This window comes from Schistocerca nitens, chromosome 2 (assembly GCF_023898315.1).
Source record: "Schistocerca nitens isolate TAMUIC-IGC-003100 chromosome 2, iqSchNite1.1, whole genome shotgun sequence".
Taxonomy (NCBI): Eukaryota; Metazoa; Arthropoda; class Insecta; order Orthoptera; family Acrididae; genus Schistocerca; species Schistocerca nitens.
This window is the reverse complement of record NC_064615.1, coordinates 745,189,223-745,213,195: the sequence shown is the minus strand read 5'-3', so window position 1 is coordinate 745,213,195 and position 23,973 is coordinate 745,189,223. Positions and strand designations below refer to the sequence as shown.

The following is a 23,973-nucleotide window of genomic DNA, read 5'->3' as shown; positions in this document are numbered from 1 at the left end:
TGCATTTTGAGACTGTTAAAATGGTGAAACTTAAACATTATAGGTGTTGTAACACATCTAATACAAGAGTAAATAAGACTTCAGCACCAGAAATCATGAATAGTTAAATAAATTATGCTACAAGTGTTCAGTATGTAATGAAACACATTCCCCCATCCCTCAGGCAATTTTGGTTGAAAAAATCCAGAATTTGTTGTGAGACATCGTGGAATATTTGCACTTCAGCACCTATAGTTCCATGAAGTCCCAGTTGGTGACAGCTGCATACATAGCCTTCAAAATGGCACCTGTAATGGAGGTGCATTCCAAGCAGAGAGCTGTCATTCAGCTGTTGGAAACTGCGGACACTCTCATTTGAGGTGATCAACAGATCACAAACAAACATCTTGCTGCACAGCTGGATGTCTCTTTTGGCAATGCTCGTCCACCACTTGTACTCAGAGGTGCATGCATGTTGGATTCCTTGCTGACTAACAGAAGACCATAAAGAACAATGAGGGACCATCTATGTGAAATTGCTTGTGCAGTACGGGGACGGGGTTGATCGTGACAGTTTTTTGTCGATCATCATCACAGGTGATGAAACGTGGGTTTCATGACTTTGAACCAGAAAGAAAACAGCAATCCATTGACAGGCGCCACACACCTCTCTTCCAAAGAAAAGTTCAAGGCCACACCCTCAACCAGTAAAGTCATCGTGACAATCTTCTGGGACTCTGAAGGAGATTTTCTGTTTGATATCCTCCTTCATGGTGCAATTCTCAACTTGGAAGTGTATTGTCCTACTCTCAGAAAATTGAAGAAATGACTTCAGCATATTCATCACCACAAAAATGCAAGAGAACTTCTCCTCCATCACAGCGCAAGGCCTCACACAAGTCTGCACATGCAAGAGGAACTCACAAATCTTCATTGGACTGTTCTCTCATCCACTATACAGTGCAGATCTTGCACCATGTAACTTCAATCTGTTTGGCCCAGTGAAGGATACACACCATGGGAAGCAATACACGAACTATGGGGATGTTATTGATGAAGCAGTACATTGGATCTGACATTGGCCAGTAGAATGGTACCATGTGGGCATACAGGACCTTCCAATAAAGTGGCGTTAATTGAATGGAGATTATGTTGAAAAATAGGGTTTTGTAGCCAAAAGAGTGGGGAATAATATGGTGTATTGGAATCATGAATAAAACCAACCTGCTGTCAGAAAAAATGTTGCATTACTTATTGAATGCTCCTTGTATATACAGAAATACCAGCACAGGATAACTGTTAGCCTTACTTGTGACAGAATAAGAAACAAAACCCACTGAAGATAGCACATAAAATGCTGAAACATGTATAGTGTGTGTCACCAAAATCTGGACTAACTTGAATTCAAATTTCCTGTCACATTATTCTTTAGCCACAGGTCATTGTTTGTAGTAAATAGTCATAAGCCAAAAATGGCGAAGATGTTGAAACCAAGTGCAGAGTATGGTAAAAGACCCACAGTTGTCAGTGGTCTTCATGCATGGCACTCAGCAGCAGAAACAATTTGCTTCTTTAAATACCCAAAGTCTCTGTTAAATAACAACAATTAGAAAAGTTCGAAAATTACAAATTATTTAGGAATAAAGGAGACGACTCACCAAAAGGCAGAACCACTGCATCATCGATAGGCACACAAACAGGCTTGGCTAGCTTTCAGAATGCACTTCCTTTTACAAGCTGTAGGAAAAACGCGTGTGCATATACACACACACACACACACACACAAACAAACAAACATATTCACATGCATACACTTGTCTCCTTACATCATGCTCAGTCAACTGCCAGCACTTTACTGGCCCACGGTTAGTGTACTAGCAGCTCATGGGAGAGTGGGTACCCATCTGTGGGCTAGCGAGGGGTGCAGGTAGAGTGGGCAGGTGTCAGATGGCTGGGCATGCTATTTCACCGACTACAGCATGAGATAACAACACATAATTAGCTGATGTAGGGACACAAATTGGATGGGGGTACTAGCGCAGGGCATGATGTGTGTGTGGGTGCAGGTAGGGTGGGCAGGTGTCAGATGGCTGGGCATGCTATTTCACCGACTACAGCATGAGATAACAACACATAATTAGCTGACGTTAGGACACAAATTGGATGGGGGTACTAGCGCAGGGCATGATGTGTGTGTGGGTGCAGGTAGAGTGGGCAGGTGTCAGATGGCTGGGCATGCTATTTCACAGACTACAGCATGAGATAACAACACATAATTAGCTGATGTAGGGACACAAATTGGATGGGGGTACTAGTGCAGGGCATGATGTGTGTGTGTGTGTGTGTGTGTGTGTGTGTGTGTGTGTGTGTACACTATTGGCTGGGTGGCTGGGGGAGGGGAGCAGCAAATTACCTTAGGTTTAGGCCAGGAAGGTTACCGGAGTGAAGGATGTTCTGTAAAGATAGCTCCCATCTGTGCAACTCAGAGAATCTGGTGCTGGTGGGGAGGATACAGACGGCACATGCTGTGGATCAGCCATTGAAATCTCACGTATTGTGCCACTGGACGGACCACTTTGTTTTTGGCAACTGTTTGGCGGTAACCATTCATTCTATTTCATAGCTGGTTGGTTCCTGTATCAATATAAACACTATGCAATGTTTGCAGCAGAACTAGTATGTAACATGGCTGCTTTCACAGGTGGCACAGCGTCTGATGGGACTGGAGTAGGTGGTGCTGGGTGGGTGGATTGGGTAGGTCTTGCATCTTGGTGTTCCACAGGGCTATGATCTCTTTGTCGGAGGATTGGGGATGTGAGTGGCATGTGGATGGACTATGATGTTGTGAAGGTTGGGTGGGCAGCATATCACCACATTGGGAGGGGTGGGAAGTATCTTAGGTAGGATTTCTCTCATTTCAGGGCATGATGACAGATAATCACAGCCCTGATGAAGGATGTAGTTCCGTCATTCCAGTCCAGGTTTGTATAGGGTTACAAAGGGGATGCTTCTTTGTGGTTAGTTCTTGGGATGGATGTGAGAATCAGGTGTGTGTGAGGATATGGTATAGAAAATCTGTTTGTGAATTAGATCTGGAGTGTATTGGCTATCTGCAAAGGCCTTTGTGAGGCCTTCAGCATACTTGGTGAGTGAGCTGTCATCACTGTAGGTGCGACTACCATAGGTGGCCAGGCTGTATGGGAGGGATTTTTTGATGTGGAAGGGGTGGCAGCTGTCAAAATGCAGGTACTGTTGATAATTAGAGGGTTTGATGTGGACCGAGATGTGGATGGAGCCATCTGAGAGGGGGAGATTGACATGAAGGAAGATGGCATGATAGGCGGAGGAGTACCAGATGAAGTGTATGGGAGAGAAGGTGTTGAGGTTGTGAAGGAATGAAGATAAGGCATCCTGGCCTGGGTCCAGATTATAAAGATGTCATCAGTAAACCTGAACCAGATCTGGGGTTTAGGATTTTTGGAAACTAGGAATTTTTCCTCTTGGTGGTCCATGAAGAGGTTGGCATATGAGGGTGCCAAACAGGTGCCCATGGCTGTGCCACGAATTTGTTTGTATACTTTCCCTCCAAAGATGTAGTAGTTATGGTTGGGATTGTTGTTGGTTGGGTGTAAGAGGAATGAAGTGGTGGATTTGGAATCCTGCAGCGTGTTGGAAGAGGTAGCGTTCATCGCGGCAAGGCCGTGGGCATGGGAGATGTTGGTATATAGGGAGGTTGCATCAATGATGACGAGTAGTGGTATGGGAAGTAAGCATGTGGGGAGAGCCAGGAGCAGAAAGTGGTTGGTATTGGGAGGCTAAGTTTTTGATGATCAGTTGGAGATGTTGATCAACAAGGGCTGATATTCATTCGGTTGGGGGCACTATAACCAGCCACAGTGAGACACCCAGGATTGTCAGGTTTGTTGATTTTGGGGAGCATGTAGAAGGTGGGTGTGTGAGCTGTTGTTGTGGTAAGTACGGAGATGGATTCAGGGGAGAGGTTCTGGGAAGGGCCTAAGGATTTCAGCAGGTACTGGAGTTTATGTTGGACTTCTGGGATGGGGTCACTCTGGCAGAGCTTATATGTGGAGCTGTGAGACAACTGGCAGAGGCCATGTACCAGGCGCTGAATTATGACTCAGAACCCGCGGCCCACCTGTCTGGCCCATTTGTGTGGCCTATCAACAAAACATTAGTAGAAGTGACGCAGTCTTATGACTTATGTACTGTAGTACTAACATTTTAAGTTTGACAAGGCCAATGTCTGGCATGTTTTAATTTTAATTTTATATTGTGACATTTCTGAAGAAGGCCTCATTATTATAGCCGAAACCTAGGTAAAGTTTCTTGGCTTATGCATGTGGAGGCTGAAATTTAATATCATTGAAATATTTCTGTTTGCTTGGTAGTAAAGGATGTTGCTTGCAACATTGGCCCAGTTCCAAATAGTGCAGTTCATAACCTTCAAGTTCATGGCTTGTAGAAAATAAACTAACACTAAATCACAATAAGACTCAGTTTTTACAGTTTCTAACACACAATTCAACAAAACACGTCATTTTAATTTCACAGAATGGGAATGTGATTAATGAAACTGAACAGTTCAAATTTTAGGTGCTCAGATAGATAGTAAACTATCGTGGAAAGCCCTCTTTCAGGATCTTGTTCAAAGTCTTAATGCTGCCATTTTTATTATTCAAAAGAGGTGTGAAGTGAGTGATCGTTTGACACAAAAAATAGTCTATTTGCTTATTTTCATTCACTTATGTTGTATGATATTATATTTTGGGGTAACACTTCCAAGTCTAAAAGGATATTTTTGGTGCAGAAACGGGCAGTTCGGGCAATAAGTGGTATAAGTTCACGAACCTCTTGTCAACCCCTGTTCAGCAGTCTGGGTATTTTGACATTGGCCTCTCAATATATATATATTGTTTACTGTCTTTTCATGTTAACGATATCAGCTTGTTGTTGTTGTTGTTGTTGTCTTCAGTCCTGAGACTGGTTTGATTCAGCTCTCCATGCTACTCTGTCCTGTGCAAGCTTCTTCATCTCTGAGTAACTACTGCAACCTACATCCTTCTGAATCTGCATAGTGTATTCATCTCTTGGTCTCCCTCTACAATTTTTACCCTCAACGTTGCCCTCCAGTACTAAATTGGTGATCCCTTGATGCCTCAGAACATATCCTACCAACCAATCCCTTCTTCTTGTCAAGTTGTGCCACAAACTCCTCTTCTCCCCAATTCTATTCAATACTCCCTCATTAGTTATGTGATTTACCCATGTACTCTTCAGTATTCTTCTGTAGCACCACACTTCGAAAGCTTCTATTCTATTCTTGTCCAAACTATTTATCATCCATGTTTCACTTCCATACTTTCAGAAACAACTTTCTGACACTTAAATCTATACTCGATGTTAACAAATTTCTCTTCTTCAGAAACGCTTTCCTTGCCATTGCCAGTGTACATTTTATATCCTCTCTTCTTCGACCATCATCAGTTATTTTGCTCCCCAAATTGCAAAACTCATCTACTATTTTAAGTGTCTCATTTTCTAATCTAATTCCCTCAGCATCACCCAAGGCAACTAGACTACATTCAATTATCCTCATTTTGCTTTTGTTGATGTTCATCTTATATCCTCCTTTCAAGACACTGTCCATTCCGTTCAACTGCTCTTCCATATCCTTTGGTGGTCATTACAATGTCATCGGCGAACCTCAAAGCTTTTATTTCTTCTTCATGGATTTTAATACCTACTCCAAATTTTTCTTTTGTTTTCTTTACTGCTTGCTCCATATACAGGTTGAATAACGGCAGGGGAGAGGCTACAACCCTGCCTCACTCCCTTCCCAACCACTGCTTCCCTTTCGTGCCCCTCGACTCTTATAACTGCCATCTGATTTCTTTACAAATTGTAAATAGCCTTTTGCTCCCTGTATTTTACCCCTGCCACCTTCAGAATTTGAAAGAGAGTATTCCAGTCAACATTGTCAAAAGCTTTCTCTAAGTCTACGAATGCTAGAAATGTAGGTTTGCCTTTCTTTAATCTTCCTTCTAAGATAAGTCGTAGGGTCAGTATTGCCTCACGTGTTCCAATATTTCTACGGAATCCAAACTGGTCTTCCCCGAGGTCGGCTTCTACCAGTTTTTCCATTTGCCTGTAAAGAAATCATGTTAGTATTTTGCAGCTGTGATTTATTAAACTGATAGTTCGGTAATTTTCACATCTGTCAACACCTGCTTTCTTTGGGATTGGAATTATTATATTCTTCTTGAAGTCTGAGGGTATTTCGCCTGCCTCATACATCTTGCTCACCAGGTGGTAGAGTTTTGTCAGGACTGGCTCTCCCAAGGCTGTCAGTAGTTCTAATGGAATGTTGTCTACTCCCGGAGCCTTGTTTTGACTCAGATCTTTCAGTGCTCTGTCAAACTCTTCATGCATTATCATATCTCCCATTTCATCTTCATCTACATCCTCTTCCATTTCCATAATATTGTCCTCAAGTACATCGCCCTTGTATATACCCTCTATATACTCCTTCCACCTTTCTGCTTTCCCTTCTTTGCTTAGAACTGGGTTTCCATCTCAGCTTTTGATATTCATGCAAGTGGTTCTTCTTTCTCCGAAGGTCTCTTTAATTTTCCTGTAGGCAGTATCTATCTTACCCCTAGTGAGATAAGCCTCTGCATCCTTACATATGTCCTTTAGCCATCCCTGCTTAACCATTTTGCACTTCCTGTCGACATCATTTTTGAGACGTTTGTATTCCTTTTTGCCTGCTTCATTTATATTTTCTCCTTTCATCAATTAAATTCAATATTTCTTCTGTTACCCAAGGATTTCTACTATCCCTCACTTTTTTACCTACTTGATCCTCTGCTGCCTTCACTATTTCATCTCTCAAAGCTACCCATTCTTCTTCTACTGTATTTCTTTCCCTCATCCCTGTCAATTATTCCCTGATGCTCTCCCTGAAACTCTGTACAACCTCTGGTTTAGTCAGTTTATCCAGATCCCATCTCCTTAAATTCTCACCTTTTTGCAGTTTCTTCAGTTTTAATCTACAGTTCATAACCAATAGATTGTGGTCAAGTCCACATCTGCCCCTGGAAATATCTGGTTCCTAAATCTCTATCTTACCATTATATAATCTATCTGACGCCTTCTAGTATGTGCAGGATTCTTCCATGTATATAACCTTCTTTTATGATATCAGCTTATGCTCAATAATTAGCAGCTTTCACTCAGTTAATACTTGGCAGAAATGCAATATGCATTTGGATCACACTCCCTCAACTCTTTTGCAGAAACGTGTGCAGTATATTGCTGCATCCATTTTCAATAAGCTACCACCATAATTCAAAAATCTTAGTAGTAACCCACGCGCTTTCAAATCAAAACTGAAGAGTTTCCTCATTGATCACTCTCTCTAATCTGTTGAGGTGTTCTGTGAAAAATTAAGCTGATTCGTGTTCTATTGTTGATTGTGTTTACTTAATCTTATGGATTGTCTTTTTTTGGGTTCATAAACATTTTCTTTTCATCTTTTACTACTTTTGTGTTGTGATTTCATCTACTGACATGTTCCATGACCTTGGAGATTTGCTCCTCACTTTGGTCCTACGGAACTTGAAGTGTAAATAAATAAATAAATAAATAAATAAATAAATAAATAAATAAAAAGTCTTCCCGCTCTCCCATGAGCCACTAGATGCTTCCCCCAAACCCTTCCCTTCCTCTTGCCACTCTTTGTCGCTCACCCACACCCCCACCTCAATGCAGTACACTCACCGTGGACCAGTAAAGAGCTGATAGTTGACTAAGCCCATTGTAGGGAGAAAGGCGTTTTTGTGTGTGTGTGTGTGTGTGCGTGCGTGCGTGCGTGCGTGCGCGCGTGCGTGCGCGCGTGTGCGCGTGCGTGCGTGCGTGCGTGAGCGCGCGTGTACTATATGTTTTGTCATCCTGGCCTGTAATGCGATCAGCTAGTACATACCCGTGGGTCCTTCCTGTAAATCTATTCCCCAGCTGTAACCGTATGCAGTAAAATTCATGAGCATAAAGAAAGTTGACAGATAACACATGGTACAATACTGGACTAGACCATATAAACTGTGGGTGACAGAAAATATGATAATATAGCGCTGGAAATTTCTGGATGGGATATAATAATAGAAGGAATGAAGGTGACCTTTCACCACATAGTTGAGGTGTTAAGCGAATTAGTCATGAGTTCAATCTCGTTCTTGTGCCTGTCATTACATAATGTCTCCACTGTGTGTTGATATTCTAATAACTGTATCATAGCAAAATACTGTATTTCTTAATGCTAATCCTTTATATAATCTGTTTTTGTTCCATTGTTTTGCAGGTCCTGTCACCAGAGGAACTTTCATATGTGCAGCAACTTATTCCAGCTTCGGATAGTGTGAACGAAACTAACCATATTGGTATGCGATTGTCTACAGTTAATATTAGTATCCCTGCAAATAAATTCACATTTCATAGCGGTTGTAGTGGAAGTACTGCAATGCAGACAACTCAGCTGCTTGAACACAAAGGTACACCTGTACAATTTTGTTATCTACTCATTTTTTCCACTGTATTTTTCCCCTTTCTATTCTCCCATTTATTCCTGTTCCTTAGTTGGATTAATGTTTTCAATTTTTCATATTCTCATCCTCTTTTAATCCATTTTTACTTCTTACTTAGTCCCATTTTCATTTCTTGACTGAAGCTAGCATACTGCTTACTAATGTATTGCCTTAGTCCTCCTGCACTCAGATGTCTTTTCTTCATCTACACCTTCTTTCCTCTTCACAACCAGTGGATCTAGCTCAATCTTGGGCCTGTATAACTTATTCTTCATCCATCCTATCTTCCCTATGCTATCATTCATTCCTGTCTTAAGACTGAATGCATACTTTCAAAAGATGCTAATGTTGTGTTCTTTCTAAGAGATTTTCTGTCAGCAGTAGTTAGTATTACGCCTTGTGATGGTAACTAATGACCCGTCTGTTTCTCTGTTTGTAATTTTAATAAATAAGTAATTTAAATTCACTTATTCTCAATTTTTGTAGTGGGGTGGGGGGGAACGGGCAGTTACGTTTTTGAACAAATGGGAGACCTTAGACAAAAGATCAGTGTGTAATAACATTGATTTATGTGCCATTCCGTCATAGACAACAATTATTAAGTCTTTTTGTTCAATGATTATTTCTGTGTCACCCAGTTTTGCTTTACTTGAATACAAACTGAGTACGCACCAACACCCGGGTATATATTTATTCCAATTCTGTTAACCCATCTCCTCCTTCCCCCACCCTCTGTTTCTCTCCTCCCCCCTCTCTGTTTCTCTCCTTTTCACCCTCTCTCTGACCATCTTGTTTTTCCCCATCTCCTCCTCTGCCTTTCTCTGCCCATCTCCTCCTCTGCCTCTCTCTGTTCATCCCCTCACCTTCCCTATCCCTGTCCCTGTCCCATCTTCTCCTCCCCACTATCTTGTTTCCATATCCTTCTTCCTTCTCTCTGTCTGTCCATCTCCTCCTCCCCCTCCCCATCTCACGCCATCTTATCACCCCCCTCCCTCCCCCGCCCGTATATGAGGTTTCTTTCCGGATTTTCCAGATAGTGAGTAATATGTCTACAAGTTTGAAATCAATCTGGGGGTTTAGGAAGAGCATTTTAGCTCGCGACTTTGCCTGGATAGACCCTTCATGTACATTTCACTTGTATTTGTACACACTTTTCACCTGTGTCTCCAGCAGATTTCATCCTGCATTTTCATGTTCAGCAGTTTTCCTCACATCCCAGTGTTTGATGTTGTATCTCCTGAACTGCGTGTCGTACAGTGATACAGTTTTGCAAGTACATTCAGTGGTATATGTGAATACTGTCTGCAATATATGATGCTGATATAGTTAGTAGTAACGAAGTAATAAATTAAAAGGTCATGCCTGATGTGCTAGTTTTACCTGCACAAACAGCGTAAATGTGTGTGTGTTTGGGGGTGCAGGGGAGGGGGGGAGGAGAGTTGTCAGCAAGGAAAAAAGTATCTTTGAGAGGTAGCTAGTTCTTACGCCCTCTCTACTCACTGGGGACTTTCCTGAAAATAAGTGATTTATGTACCAGGTCTGGTTGAAATTTATACAATGGCTTAGGAGGATATGTGGAACATACATACATACATACATACATATTATTATAAAAGTGAATTCATTGTTGATTTCTATGTAAGACAGTTATTGCGCCACTTCTTCTTGTATATGGTGCCACTTCTTCTTGCATATGAATGTGAGGCAGGTAGTATAGATTTCATGAGAATGAGAAAACCCACTATTCATTGCTAAAGACTCTTTTATGGTTTTTTCAGTTGAACAACTTGAAGCAGCTGTGGAATCCGGAAAGAAACATGTTCTGCAGTTACTTGAAAGTTTGAACAAGGAAAAAGCATGTAACTTAGAATCTGAGAAAAAAGTGAATGATTTAATGAGAGTGCAAAGAGAACAAGAAATGGAAATTGAGAATCTAAAAAGACAGACAGTGTACCATGAAGAAAGATTGCAACAGTTCATGTAAGTTTTATTTTATATCTGTGTTCTTGGCAATATGTAGTTCTCAATAAAAATTTTAAAAAATACATTACATGTATGTTTGTTCCCAGTGTGCTATTGGAGAAGGAAAGAGTGAAAGTTAGAGACTTTGAAAATGATCTTCACAAAGAAAAAAATAATGTTAGACACTTACAGTCACTTCTTGAAGCTGAACGTCAGAGGGCTAGTATCTCCAACAGAAAAGATTCAGAGCTTATAGAGGTAAAATACAGCTAATAAGCATTTCATTGTCTTTATGTAAATATTTCTGCATGAAGCAGAATGATATATTGAGGTTTATTTTGAAAAATATTATAGTCACTGTTATGAAATCATTCTTTATACACACCTGTATGTGGTAAGTTTATTATATTTAGGTTCGAGTCCACTTGTTTGACAGTGTGGTGGCCTTTTGCCACACAACTGTCTTAGCAGTTCCTTATAGACCTAGCTCGCAATAGCTGTCTGCTAAGGCAGCCAGTTTCTCCCTTCGCATGTTACTTCCATACGAAGCTGTCATTCCTGCCATATAACCAGATACCTGCACATTATGATCACTGACTACTGGTGGAGAAAAATAGCTCAGTTCATAGCGAGACTTCTGCCGACCTACTCTAGACCAGTCTCCTTCTTCCCTTGGTGTCTACATCAGTTCCTGGTTTGGGCTTGCACCAATACGGACACACCACATTGAGGTGAGCACCATGACGTTTTGAGAGACACTCATGCCCTGCCATCTCTACCCCTGCTATGCAGCTGGGCATATAAATGTTGTTTTGTGCCACATCTTGTGCTGAAGACTACTAATTTTGCACACCACGTCGGAATATCATTATACTGGTGAAACTTAGGGACGAGACTGTCATCTTCCTCGGTGTTCGCCTTTTCTGCAGTGCTACACCTGTTTCCAGCACCAATCACACTGGCAAGTGACTTTTTCAGAACTTATGAATTTCAAGACTATTTCATGTGTTGGTCCTTGACCATGTACAAACATTGTTCTTTGTACAGAGCCGACCATACCTTGCTCTATCATTGGGCAATTGACTTATAAGTTAAGTAAGGAAACATTCCTACACTGGTGACCCAAAAATAGACTCTGTCGACTTAATATCCTATTTCAGCAAGGTATTGGCCAATTTGTTCTGTTAGCGCTTGTTTGAATTCTCCCACACGTCCACATCCCACGCGCAACTTAAGTTTTCATGCTACAGACACTGTTGTTTCACATCAAGAGCCATTTTTCTTCTTTTGACGTCCTTTCTGCAACGTTGCGGCAGTGGTTTCCTCCTTCCCTCCCAACAGACGCCGCATAGCACGTGACAGTGCTCTGGCACCCCAAGACATCATCGCTGGGCTGTCCACATGTCTCACGGAACTGGAAGGCAGCAGTGCTGAGCTGCATGCACTCCTTGCGGCGATGTGACCACCAGTGGCCCAACCGCCAGCACCAGACTCCACAGCCAACTCCCGCACCGGTTCCTGCTTCTGTTGCCTCCACTGCCATCCTTCCCTGCTTTGACGCGCTGATGCCCATTGCCCCATATACCACTAACACTCCGTCCAGCCATGCTGTGGCTCACCTACTGTGTTTGATGCTGTGGGATCTGAACCTGTGGTTTTCCTTGGGGGACACCATCTTCGTTGGTTGCGGCATCACTCAGGATGCCATCAAGTTCGCTATGGTGATCAGCCAGTGCGAGGCAAGTGGAGGTCCACGATGTCATTTCGTTGCTCCTAGCCACCAACAGCTATGAGACACACTGATGCTCACCGACTGAGTTCACGTGATGCTAGTCTCCTGGCCTGAAACCATCCCCACCCCCATGTGGCACAGGCAGCTGGTCATCATTCCTCCAACTACTCCGTTTCAACCCCCTCCTCACTGCTCAACATGCTGTCCGCACTGGCCCACAGCATAGGGCCCAGCGATATCCTCACCCACCTCAGCGCTGACATAACAATGCTACAAGCAACTGTGGCCCGCCTCAGTTCCAGTCGCCACCACCCGCACAGTTCAGTCCACTAGTGCTACAATGGCTACCACCACCACAGCCCCAACCAACCTGCTAACACCTCTCGCAAAACAGACGGCCTCTGTTGGTGCTGCAAGCATTTTGGTACAGATGCTGCAAACTGCATGGAGGCCTGCTCTTGGCACCTAAACACCAACAGCCACCAGGATTAGGCATGCCTGACTGTTAGTTGATCTCCCAGCATCTGTTAATCTGCAATGCTGGCTCTGCCACACTTTTCCTGTTGTCTGTCTTTCTGTGGCGGCTTGTATGGGAATCTGGCACTGTCTCAGCCATCCTCCTCATGGCAGCAAACAACTCCACCATTGTCACCTACGGCATATATCACCATGTTCTCAACCTTGGCCTACAATGGCACCTCCCTTGAACCTTCACCATCGCTGACGTCACTGACCCCATCACCAGAATGGACTTCATCGGACACTACTGCATGCTCATTGGCTTTGAAGGCCAGTGCGTCATTGACTGTGACATTGGGAGATCAACGAAGTGCACCACTTGTTTCACTGTTCTTCTCGGCGTGAAGCCAGTGGTGTCTTTCAATGCATATGCCGACCTACTGGTGCAGTTTCCTGCTCTTACATATCTGTTCAGTGCACCTGAGGAGGTCCACCATTCAACTGTACACTACATGGACGTGGCTCCTGGGACACCGTACTTCTGCTGGCCCCGGTACCTACCACCACACAAACTGAAAATCGTCAAGGTCGCATTTGATGAGCTGCCCACTGCTGGTGTGATGTGTCCTTGGAAGAGCCCATGTACTTCCACCCTTCACCTTGTCGAGAAGAAGGTTGGTTCCAGGTGCTCATGCGGGATCACTGGAAGGTGAACCAATGCACCATCCCTGATTGATACCTGCTGCCGTTCTAACACAGCTGAATTTTCAGCACGATTGATTGCACCAAACTTTCCTCCAGATTCCCGTAGCACCTGAGGATATCCAGAAGACCTTTATGATCTTCAGCCTTCATAGTGCCTCCCAAACGTGGCAGCGTTTCTTGATGGTGTGTTGCAAGGCTGTTTCGCCTACCTGGACTACATACTTGTGTTTTCCATGACACTCAAGGAACACCGCGATCGATCGCCTCCACCGTATTTTCGAATGCCTCCAAGATGCTAACATCATCATGAACACAGAAAAGTACATTCTCGGTGTCAGTGGGGTGGTATTCTTGGGCCACGTCATCTCCTCTGCCGGATCACATCCCCTGCTCGACAGTGTACTAACGGTCCTCGATTTCCCACTCCCAGAGACGTTCAAGGACCTCCACCATTCCCTCAGCATGTTAAACTTCTTCCACTGTCTTCTGAGGAATGCCACCACTATGCAGGAGCTGCACTCCATGGCGTCCAAACAAGAGAGAGCAAGCTGGTACATCACAAATGGAAAATAGCTTCTCTTCCACTAAGTGCAACATGGCGGACACTACCCTGCTCGCCCATCCCTATCCCATCGCCCCATTTGCCACAGTGGTGGATGGTAGCCAGACGGCCATTGGCACCGTCCTGCAACAGCACGTCAGTGACCCCTGGCAGTCTCTTGCATTCTTCTCCAGCAAGCTCCCTGCTGTTCAGTGATGCTGGGACGCATACGACAGAAAGATCCTCAACGACTACGAGGCAGTCGAATACTTTCGGCCATCGGTGGAGGCCTCTCACTTTACAGTCTTCACCAATTAGAAGCCCACAATGTTTGCCCTTGCAAAAGACTTCGACCAGTGCACCCCACGTGAATTCCAGCAGCTGTCGTCCATATCCAAATTTACTACCGACATATGTCACATTGTGTGAATTGACAATGTCATCACTGACTACCTCAGCTACATCTGTGCCATCAACTCATCCGTGGACTATGAGGCACTTAGCACTGCCCAGGAGCATGATCTAGAACTCACCTACCTTTGTCTGGGTGATGTTACTAGACTTCGCCTTCAATGTACTCAGCTCCCAGCTCAGACAATAGTATATGGTGTGTTGTATCCACTGGCTGACTGCACCCATTCCTGTGTGCTGCCTTCCGCAAGGCCACATTTGACCAAAACCTGCCGCTTCCTGGCGTGCATGCATTTGTCATTCTGATGATGTAGCATTTTGTGTAGCCAGATATTCAGAGGGATTACAGGACTTGGGCTCGCACCTGCTTCGCCTGGCAGCATGCCAATGTCGGCTGCCACGTATATATCCCCGTCGCCACCTTCCCAGACATCAGACATCGCTGTGCCCACTTTCACATGGACCTCTTCGGCCCTCTAGCTTCTTCTGATGGCTGCTGCTACCTCCTCACCATAGTGGACAGTGTCACCTGCTGGCCTGAGTAGTGTCATTACCTGATGTCACCACTGTCATAATAGTCACCACCTTCCTCTCCATGTGGACTGCCCAGTTTGGCTGTCTGCAGCTATCATTATGGACCACAGATGCTAGTTTACATTTGCCCTTTTTTGTACGCTAATAGACCTCTGCTGCACTGACCATCTCCTTACACGCCGCCAAGGGCTGCACCATACCCTGAGGGTCATAACAACAGGTGGATCACTTCCCTGCCACTGGTACTTCTCGGCCCTCAGTCACTCACTCCCTCACTCACACAGGGTGAGCAGCAATCTGCCACTATTTGCTGATGAAACTGTAGTGTACAGGAAAGTGTTGTTTTGTGACTGTAAGAGGATAGAGGACAACATACACAGAATTTCCACATGGTGTTGCGCTACAGTAGCTTGATCGAAATTTGGTAAAATGTAAGTTAATGCAGATGAATAGAAAACCTTTCTTCAGTGTGCCTCAATGCCTTGACTTCAGTCCAGAACTGCAGTCCTAGCACAGTGTGTGTGTGTGTGTGTGTGTGTGTGTGTGTGTGTGTGAGAGAGAGAGAGAGAGAGAGAGAGAGAGCAAAACACACACACACACACACACACACACACACCTGTAGAGTTACATTGTGCTGGCTTACTAAATGTTGCGGGAATTTATAAGACTCTCTCTCTATTTTTGAAATAATTTTGTACCTGAAGAATACTTTTAACTCAGTCATAGTAAATTTCAACTTCCACAGAGAACAAATTCCATATTTCCCACTATAATTATTCAAACTCGTGCAAGTCAACTGACTCGTCTCACGTCAGATCCGATTAAATATATTTACAATAGCATAGTTTTTACAACCAAGTAATTTATGAACATGTCTTTCTTCTAGCAAGTCCAACACATGAAGTATAATTAACAATTTTTCAACTGTTCTTTTTTCTCATTACAATAGTCAACAATATAAAACACCATACGATACATAAACACTCTTTGTTCTTCCAATACAGCTTCCGTGGCACGAGCGACATACACTTGTCGATGCCATTCGACCGTCGCGTCTATCTTGTGCTCGTAACTCCTTTCCAGCCTGCACACAGAAACGTGTGTCACACAGTATGTACATTCTCACACTAATTTTTAAAATATCGTGTGTTTGAGGCGCTAGAAGGACGAGTGGTTCTAGAATTTATGCAGAAATTCTCGAATCACTACATATCCCTCCCCTCAGCTCGAACACGCAATATTTTATACATACTCATTATGTACATTAGTATTACATACAATAACAATTCATAATTCCACAGTACACATTCCACATTCTTTTATTAACCATGCGTAACCCTTTTCTTTACTATTTAGATTTTCTTTTTTCATTTTACTTTGATTATAAAACGGGAGTATTTCACTCAATGTTGCAGTCATTTCACTTATATCTAGGAGTCGTGGGGCCTAAACCTTTGGTTTCCAATTGTAAGCTCCAGGTGTTCATGACACTTGAGTATTTTACTCTTTATTCTGATTCTTTGTACTGATTCTTTAGTATGTAATAGCTTCATTAATTAATGACTGTTTGTTGTCTGGAGGAATTCTGGGCAAATGAAAGTGTTCTTCTCGACACTTGCAAAATAAAATAAAACATAATTCTGCTCATGGAAAATAGGGTTCAAACTCACCACAATAATTCCTGTTAAATGTGTGACTTCTGTCACAATACTGTCCTTTTCCCTTACGATCAGTACGTATATCATGCAGGTGCAGTACGTATATCTTGCAGGTGGGTTGACCCTATGAGTGCACTTGCTCCTTCCGTTTTTGTACGTACGCTCCTTTTTAAAACATCCCTATTCATCAGGCCACAGGTCGTCCTACCTCCATGTAGGTACGCCCTAATCCTTTATGAGTAGGCCACATGGTTCATTGCCCTAGTATACATCTTTATGTACACTATAATTAAATATTTCCTGGTAAATATACAAATCTATTATACACTTCGTATATCATTCTTAATACTTCCTTTGGTCCCTAGAGTCCTCCCCTACTTTTCAACTTATACATACTTGGTATATACTATGTCTCTATACACTATTTAATATATACTATGTTTACTTAGGTTATAAGAGTCCCACTATCCTACAAATAGCAAAACTCTTTTACTACTTTCAGTATCTCATTTCCTAAACTAATTCCTTCAGCTTCACCTGATTTAATTAGACTACATTCCATTATCCTAATTCTGCTTTTGTTGATGTTCATCTTATATCCTCCTTTCAAGACACTGTCCGTTCCATTCAGCTGCTCCTCCACATCCGTTGCTGGCTTTGACAGAATCACAATGTCGTTGGCAAACCTCGAAGTTATTATTTCCTTTCCTTGGATTTTAATTCCTACTCCAAAATTTTTCTTTTGTTTTTTTACTGCTTGCTCAATATACAGATTAAATAACATCAGGGATAGGCTACAACCCTGTCTCACTCCCGTCTTAACCACTGCTTCCCTTTCATGCCCCCCAACTCTTCTAACTGCCATCTGCTTTGTATACAAATTGCAAATAGTTTTCGCTCCCAATATTTTACACCTGCCACCTTCAAAATTTGAAAAAGAGTATTCCAATCAACATTGTCAAAAGCTTTTTCTAAGTCGACAAATGCTAGAGAACATAGGTTTGCCTTTCCTTAACCTATCTTGTAAGATAAGTCATAGGGTCAGAGCTGCCTCGCATGTTGCAACATTTCTACGGAATCCAAACTGATCTTCCCCGAGGTCAGTTTGTACCAGTTTTTGCATTAATTTGTAAAGAATTTGTGTTAGTATTATATTCTTCTTGAAGTCTGAACATCTTTCGCCTGTCTCGTACATCTTGCTCACCAGATGGAAGACTTTTGCCATGGCTGACTCTCCCAAAGTTCTAACAGAATGTTGTCTACGCTTGGGGCCTCATTAGACTTAAGTCTTTCAATGCTTTCTCAAATTCCTCTTGCAGTATCATATGTCCCTTGTCATCTTCATCTGCAACCTCTTCCATTTCCATAATATTGTCCTCTAGTACATCTCCCTTGTATAGATCCTTTATCTACTCCTTCCACCTTTCTGCCGCCTCTTCTTTGCTTAGGACTGGTTTCCCATCTGAGCTCTTGGTATTCATACAGGTAGTTCTCTTTTGTGCAAAGGCCTCTTTGATTTTCCTGTAGGCAGTATTTATCATACCCATAGCGATATATGCTTCTACATCCTTAAATTTGTCCTCTAGCCATCCCTGCTTAGCTGTTTTGCACTTCCTGTCGATCTCATTCTTGAGACGTTTGTATTCCTTTTCACCTGCTTCTTTTACTGTATTTTTATATTTTCTCCTTTCCTCAATTAAATTCACTATATATCTTCTGTTACCCAAGAATTTCTATTAGCCCTCATCTTTTTGCCTACTTGATCCTCTGCAGCCATCCCTCAAAGCTACCCATTCTTCTTTTACTGTATTTCTATCCCCTGTTCTTGTCAACTGTTCCCTAATTCTCTCTCTGAAACTTGCTACAACCTCTGATTCTTTCAGTTCATCCAGTTCCCATCTCCTTAAATTCCTACCTTTCTGCAGTGTCTTCAGTTTTAATCTACAGTTCATAACCATTAAATTGCGGTCAGAATCCACATCTGCCCCTGGAAATGTCTTATAATTAAAAACCTGGTTCCTAAATCTCTGTCTTACCATTATATAATCTATCTGAAACCTTCTAGTATCTCCAGGTCTCTTCCACGTATACAAACTTCTTTCATGATTCTTAAACCAAGTGTCAGCAATGATTAAATTATGCTCTGTGCAAAATTCTACCAGTCGGCTTCCTCTTTCATTCCATACTTCCAGTCCATATTCACCTACTACTTTTCCATCTCTTCGTTTTCCTACAATCGAGTTCCAGTCCCCCGTGTCTATTAAATTTACATCTCCCTAAACTACTTGAAAAATTTCTTTTATCACATCATACATTTCTTCAACTTCTTCTTCATCTGCGGAGCTAGTTCGCATATAAACTTGTGCTACTGTGGTAGGCATGGGCTTCATGTCTATCGTGGCTACAACAATGCGTTCACTATGCTGTTCTTAGTACCTTATACATGTTCCTATTTCTTTTATTAAATCATTAAACCTACTCCTGCATTACTGTTATTTGATTTTGTATTTATAACCCTGTATTCGCCTGACCAGAAGTCTTGTTCCTCCTGCCACTGAAATCCACTAATTCCCACTATATCTACCTTTGACCTATCCATTTCTCTTTTTAAATTTTCTAACCTACCTTCCCACCCTTCCCACATTCCACACTCCAGTACATATAATGCCAGTTTTGTTTCTGCAGAAAATGATGTCGTCCTGAGTAGTCCCCACCTGGAGATCCAAATGGGTGATTATTTTACATCTGGAATATTTTACCCAAGAGAATACCATCATCATTTAACCATAAAGTAAAGCTGCATGCCCTCGGGAAAAATTACTGCTGTAGTTTCCCCTTGCTTTCAGCTGTTCACAGTACCAGCACAGCAAGACCGTTTTGGTTGATGTTACAAGACCAGATCAGTCAATCATCCAGACTGTTGCCCCTGCAACTACTGAAAAAGCTGCAGCCCCTATTCAGGAACCACACGTTTGTCTGGTCTCTCAACAGATACCCTCCATTGTGGTTGCACCTACGGTAGAGCTATCTGTATCACTGAGGCACGCAAGCCTCCCTACCAACGGCAAGGTCAATGGTTCATGGAGGGGGCAGGGGATGTAGTAATAATCCTGTATGGAAAGTAGCTGATTACCTACCATTACTCGGCTACCTAATTTTTCATCACCCAGTTCCCACTGCTACACTGGTGCTGGGGCTGAAATGTTCAACAAAAAATGTCACCAATTCGGGAGCAACTGGGCAACTGGAATGGCATTTGAATAAGGCACTAATATAGTTATTTCGTATTATTTAACATGTTGCTACCATCCCAACCCGTACATCTGCAGATGCTAGGCAGGTCTTACCCGTAGTGTTCTTCCAGATAGTAAGTTATACATGTGCCAAATTTGGTTGAAATTGTCTCACACATTCCACACTTACGCATTACAATATCACCCCCTTCCCTTCCTCACTCGCACCCATCCTATCCCTGTGGGTCACTTTGTCATCTGGACTATTATCATTTTGCATAGCAACCACTAGTACTATAGATACAACACAAACATTCATTGTTTGTGATTATTTTTGTCAACCACTTCCTACTCCCACCCTAAATCCCATCAAACCACTGGGGCTGAAATGTCTTTGGAAGTGTCAGCAATCAAACTTGAAATGCTGAAAATCACAGGATCAGCACTAATATGGGCCATTTACAATTATTTTTACATTTCACATCCCTCTCATCCCCCACTCCTAAGGGTGTCTTATACTCCCATCCTCCAGTTTTTGTTTCCAGGTATTACATCATCTGAAGCATCAAGGGATCACCAATTTAGTATTGGAGGACAGTGTGGAGGGTAAAAGTCATAGAGGGAGACCAATAGATGAATACACTAAGCAGATTCAGAAGGATGTAGGCTGCAGTAGGTACTGCGAGATAAAGAAACTTGCACAGGATAGAGTTGCATGGAGAGCTGCATCAAACCAGTCTCGGGACTGAAGACCACAACAACAACAATTCAGCTCCTTCAGGGTCACCATTTTTTCCTGGCCTTATGTGTACTATGTTTCGTTCAGATTTCTTCAGATATTGTAGACCTACATACATCATCCCCATTCCTCACCTAACACAAACCCCACCCACCCTGCGTTGGTCCCAAAGAATTTTTTCCAGATAGTAAGTCATATGTGTATCAAGTTTGGTTGAAATTACTCCCAGCATTCCAGAGTCATGCTTTACATGCCACCCCTTCTTACCATCTCCCCCAACCCTAGTAGTTAAATGTCACCAGGGATGTCACCAGTCGCCCCAATGACCCTGACACTTAAAGACTCAACACTAATATCAGTTTTTTTCTGCTTTTACATGCCAGCCCCTTCACAAGTCCTCCATGATCATAAGTCAAGTATATACAAAGTTTGGTTGAAATTGCACCGGGAATTCCAAGTTACAAGTCCATATCACCACTTTTCCACCCCATCACAAATAGGAGTACTAGTGGTGCTTTTACCTCAATGATGATTGTTTCCTGACGCCACTTCATGAGTATCCCAAGTGCTGTAGTGCATTCACGCATGCTTACTCACACACACACACACACACACACACACACAACGACACAAAGGTAGGTAATTCCTCCAATGAGAATTATTTTTTTCTTCCTCCGGGCCACAGATGATACTGTTCATGATGTTTACTTTATTATGTTGTCTGACAGAAATAAATAATCCAAATGTGTGGTGAAGGTACTTTATTTGAGTGTATATGAGTGAAATATTCTTTTGCAATTTATATTTCCAGTCAATGAGAATCAAACTGGAAAATGCTCTTGACAATGAGATGAGACTTCGTATACAAATAGACCAGGCAAAAAGCAATCAGGAAGCACTAATGTCTCAGTTAAAATGCCAGCAGTTGAAGACGGAATCAGGAGTAAACTCAAGAGACACTGCTACATTGATTACTCTAAAGGTTTGTAATGCATGGTAAAAAAATACTTAGTCTAGTCAAATTAATATCTTTCTGAATTGTCTCATTTTTAGTAAGGTTATTCATCTCTGAAAAAAAGAGATATTTAAATTATTTTGTTTTTAATACTGTCTTGTGTTTGTCCCGTGGCTGCATATTGCTATGTGAGGTGGCAACTGCCATGTATGTACAGCCAACATCAGCACACTTCTATGGCAGGTTCGCTTGTCACGTCTCCCATATCTCAAACAATGGAGCAGCTACCTGATTATTCTTTTGCTTTGATATAAAATTTGACACCCGTACCCTTCCAGCTTGAAAATCATTTTCATAAACAGGAGTGAATTACGCTAATACTACCAAACATTAGGGAGGGTCATGATCAGCTTACATCTTGAATGTTGTAGGAAGTACTATGTAGCCCAGCTAATTGCAGGCAGTCTGTTCTGTGGTGCCACAGCCATGCTCCACATTGTTCAGAATTCTGAAAACATAAGCTGCACGCAAATTTTTCCCTAATGGCTATCAGCGCTTTATGGCTGGCACAAGGTAATGAATGGTTGGTTGAGAGTAGCCAGATAAGTGTAAACAGTCTCATCAACTTCTTTTTCACTCTTTCATACGCTTCTTCCTGTAGTGTTTCATATTTCTAAACTTCTACATCAAATATCTTGTGTAAAGGCTCCTAGCTGTGTCATGTTGTTGGGCTGTAGATATCTACAGATGACACCCAACTTCACTTGGTCAGGCATCATTCTCTGGATAAAATTGTGTGTTTTAATTTGATAAGTCTCTTCCTCAAAAACTCATACTGCTGTGTTTGAAATTTCATACTGTGTGTTTGCAAATATCGCATGAGCTGTACCGTGTATTTTTGTTACAAATTAAGGGACATATAAAGATGACTACCTCTTAAGAGTTAAATGAGAACTTTCTGCCTATGACCCGCTCAGTACTAAGTTCATGAGTTTCTGAAACACTCTGTGTACTATTATTTCAGCCCATGGTCACTTCATTGTATTTGTAAAACCTCTACAGCACAATGGAAACTCTTTTCTCTTGGTCTTTATCCTCAAGTAGTACTTGGCTGTAATGTTTGCCTCTAACACTGAAGACAGTTCACTTTTTTTAACACATTAACTGTCTCATGTATTCAGAACAAGAAGAAGCTATGTTTACACTGTATCCATTTTGTGAGCTGTTGTTGGCTGTGTTGTGTCATTTCCATTGACCATTTTGTCCAGGTTTCAGGGATAACATGGCAAGAGAGAGATTCCGTGTGGTCAAGTTTTTGTCTGAGCTATTTTATAATCTCTTACTGCAGTGCTTCCTTTGGATCATGTATTTGACAGAGTCAGGTTCCTATATGTCTGTAGTTCACCTCTGATAATTAATTTCTCTTAGACTGATGCTGACCATGTGTCAGTTTCTCTTCTGGCTAGCTGAGTATGTGCTGTTAACCAGTTCACGACTGTAGAGTGGACTACCATTCCGCCTTGTTCTCGTTGCCTGCTCGAATAGCTTCCTTCAGCTTTGCAGTTCACAATTTTTGTACTGCATTATGTTGTAGCACTTATTAACTGTTGGTTACATGTGTCCACAAGCCAGCTTCCCACCTGCACAGGGCACTCACAATTCTTCTGTTAGTATGTGCATGCTGATCACAGGGCATCAAGCCACTGAAGTACTTTTTCCTTTCCTGTCCTGCGCTTTTACTGTGACTCTCTTTCCACAGACTTATTCTCTAGAACAGAATCTCTGCTGATTAACCTAGCTCACTTGTAGTATGTTGATTACAGCTTTTTCCACTTTATTCCTTTTATTATACACCATATATTTTGGTTATCTTCTGTTAAATCCTACCATTGAATTTGACTTTCACTGTTTCAAAACTCCTTTACAGAATGTCTGGACTGTGTTGTGAAGCTCATCCCATATCCAGCATGGTAACTTGCCCAAGTGGGGTTTGTTGGGTACCCGTTCAATGGTAACCCTATGACCACACAAAGGTCACACTATTAATGCCTTAGCTGTCACCTTGTGCATGCTGAGGAATAGGTGCAGGTTGTTTGGGGGAACCAGGATTTGGAGCACTAACCATGATGCCAGGTGGCCTTTTCTCTGGCTGGGTACTGCCCATAAGGAGATCTCTTGTTTGGAGTAGAGGGCATCATGGCAGGTTTTCATCAAAGTTATCAGCCAGGGGCTGGAGGCTCTGGCAGTCTCCTCGGGCGGATTGGAATTCATTGCAGATCATTAAGACCCTAGGAACTTTCCCTCCTTGTTCATACCATGGTAAGAAAACAAAGCCAAGCAACTTGCAGACACTTACTCCTCTCAGTTCCTGGTTTGTAGCCAAAATGATGGACAGTCCTTCCTCTTGACTAAGCCAATGTTTTTTTGGTGAGAATTGAAAATATATTTGACTAATCCCCTTCCCT

At 42.3% G+C, this 23,973-nt stretch overlaps 1 protein-coding gene across 1 annotated transcript in view; it reads left to right on the top strand.

Moving 5' to 3' along the window:
* LOC126236970 (golgin subfamily B member 1-like) overlaps nucleotides 1-23,973 on the top strand; it is a 535,118-nt gene that overhangs the window by 419,493 nt on the left and 91,652 nt on the right. The window contains exons 41-44 of the mRNA XM_049946677.1: nucleotides 8,357-8,546; nucleotides 10,358-10,559; nucleotides 10,649-10,799; nucleotides 21,365-21,535. Coding sequence (XP_049802634.1) covers nucleotides 8,357-8,546; nucleotides 10,358-10,559; nucleotides 10,649-10,799; nucleotides 21,365-21,535 — 714 coding nt within the window. The remainder of the gene's footprint in view (nucleotides 1-8,356; nucleotides 8,547-10,357; nucleotides 10,560-10,648; nucleotides 10,800-21,364; nucleotides 21,536-23,973) is intronic.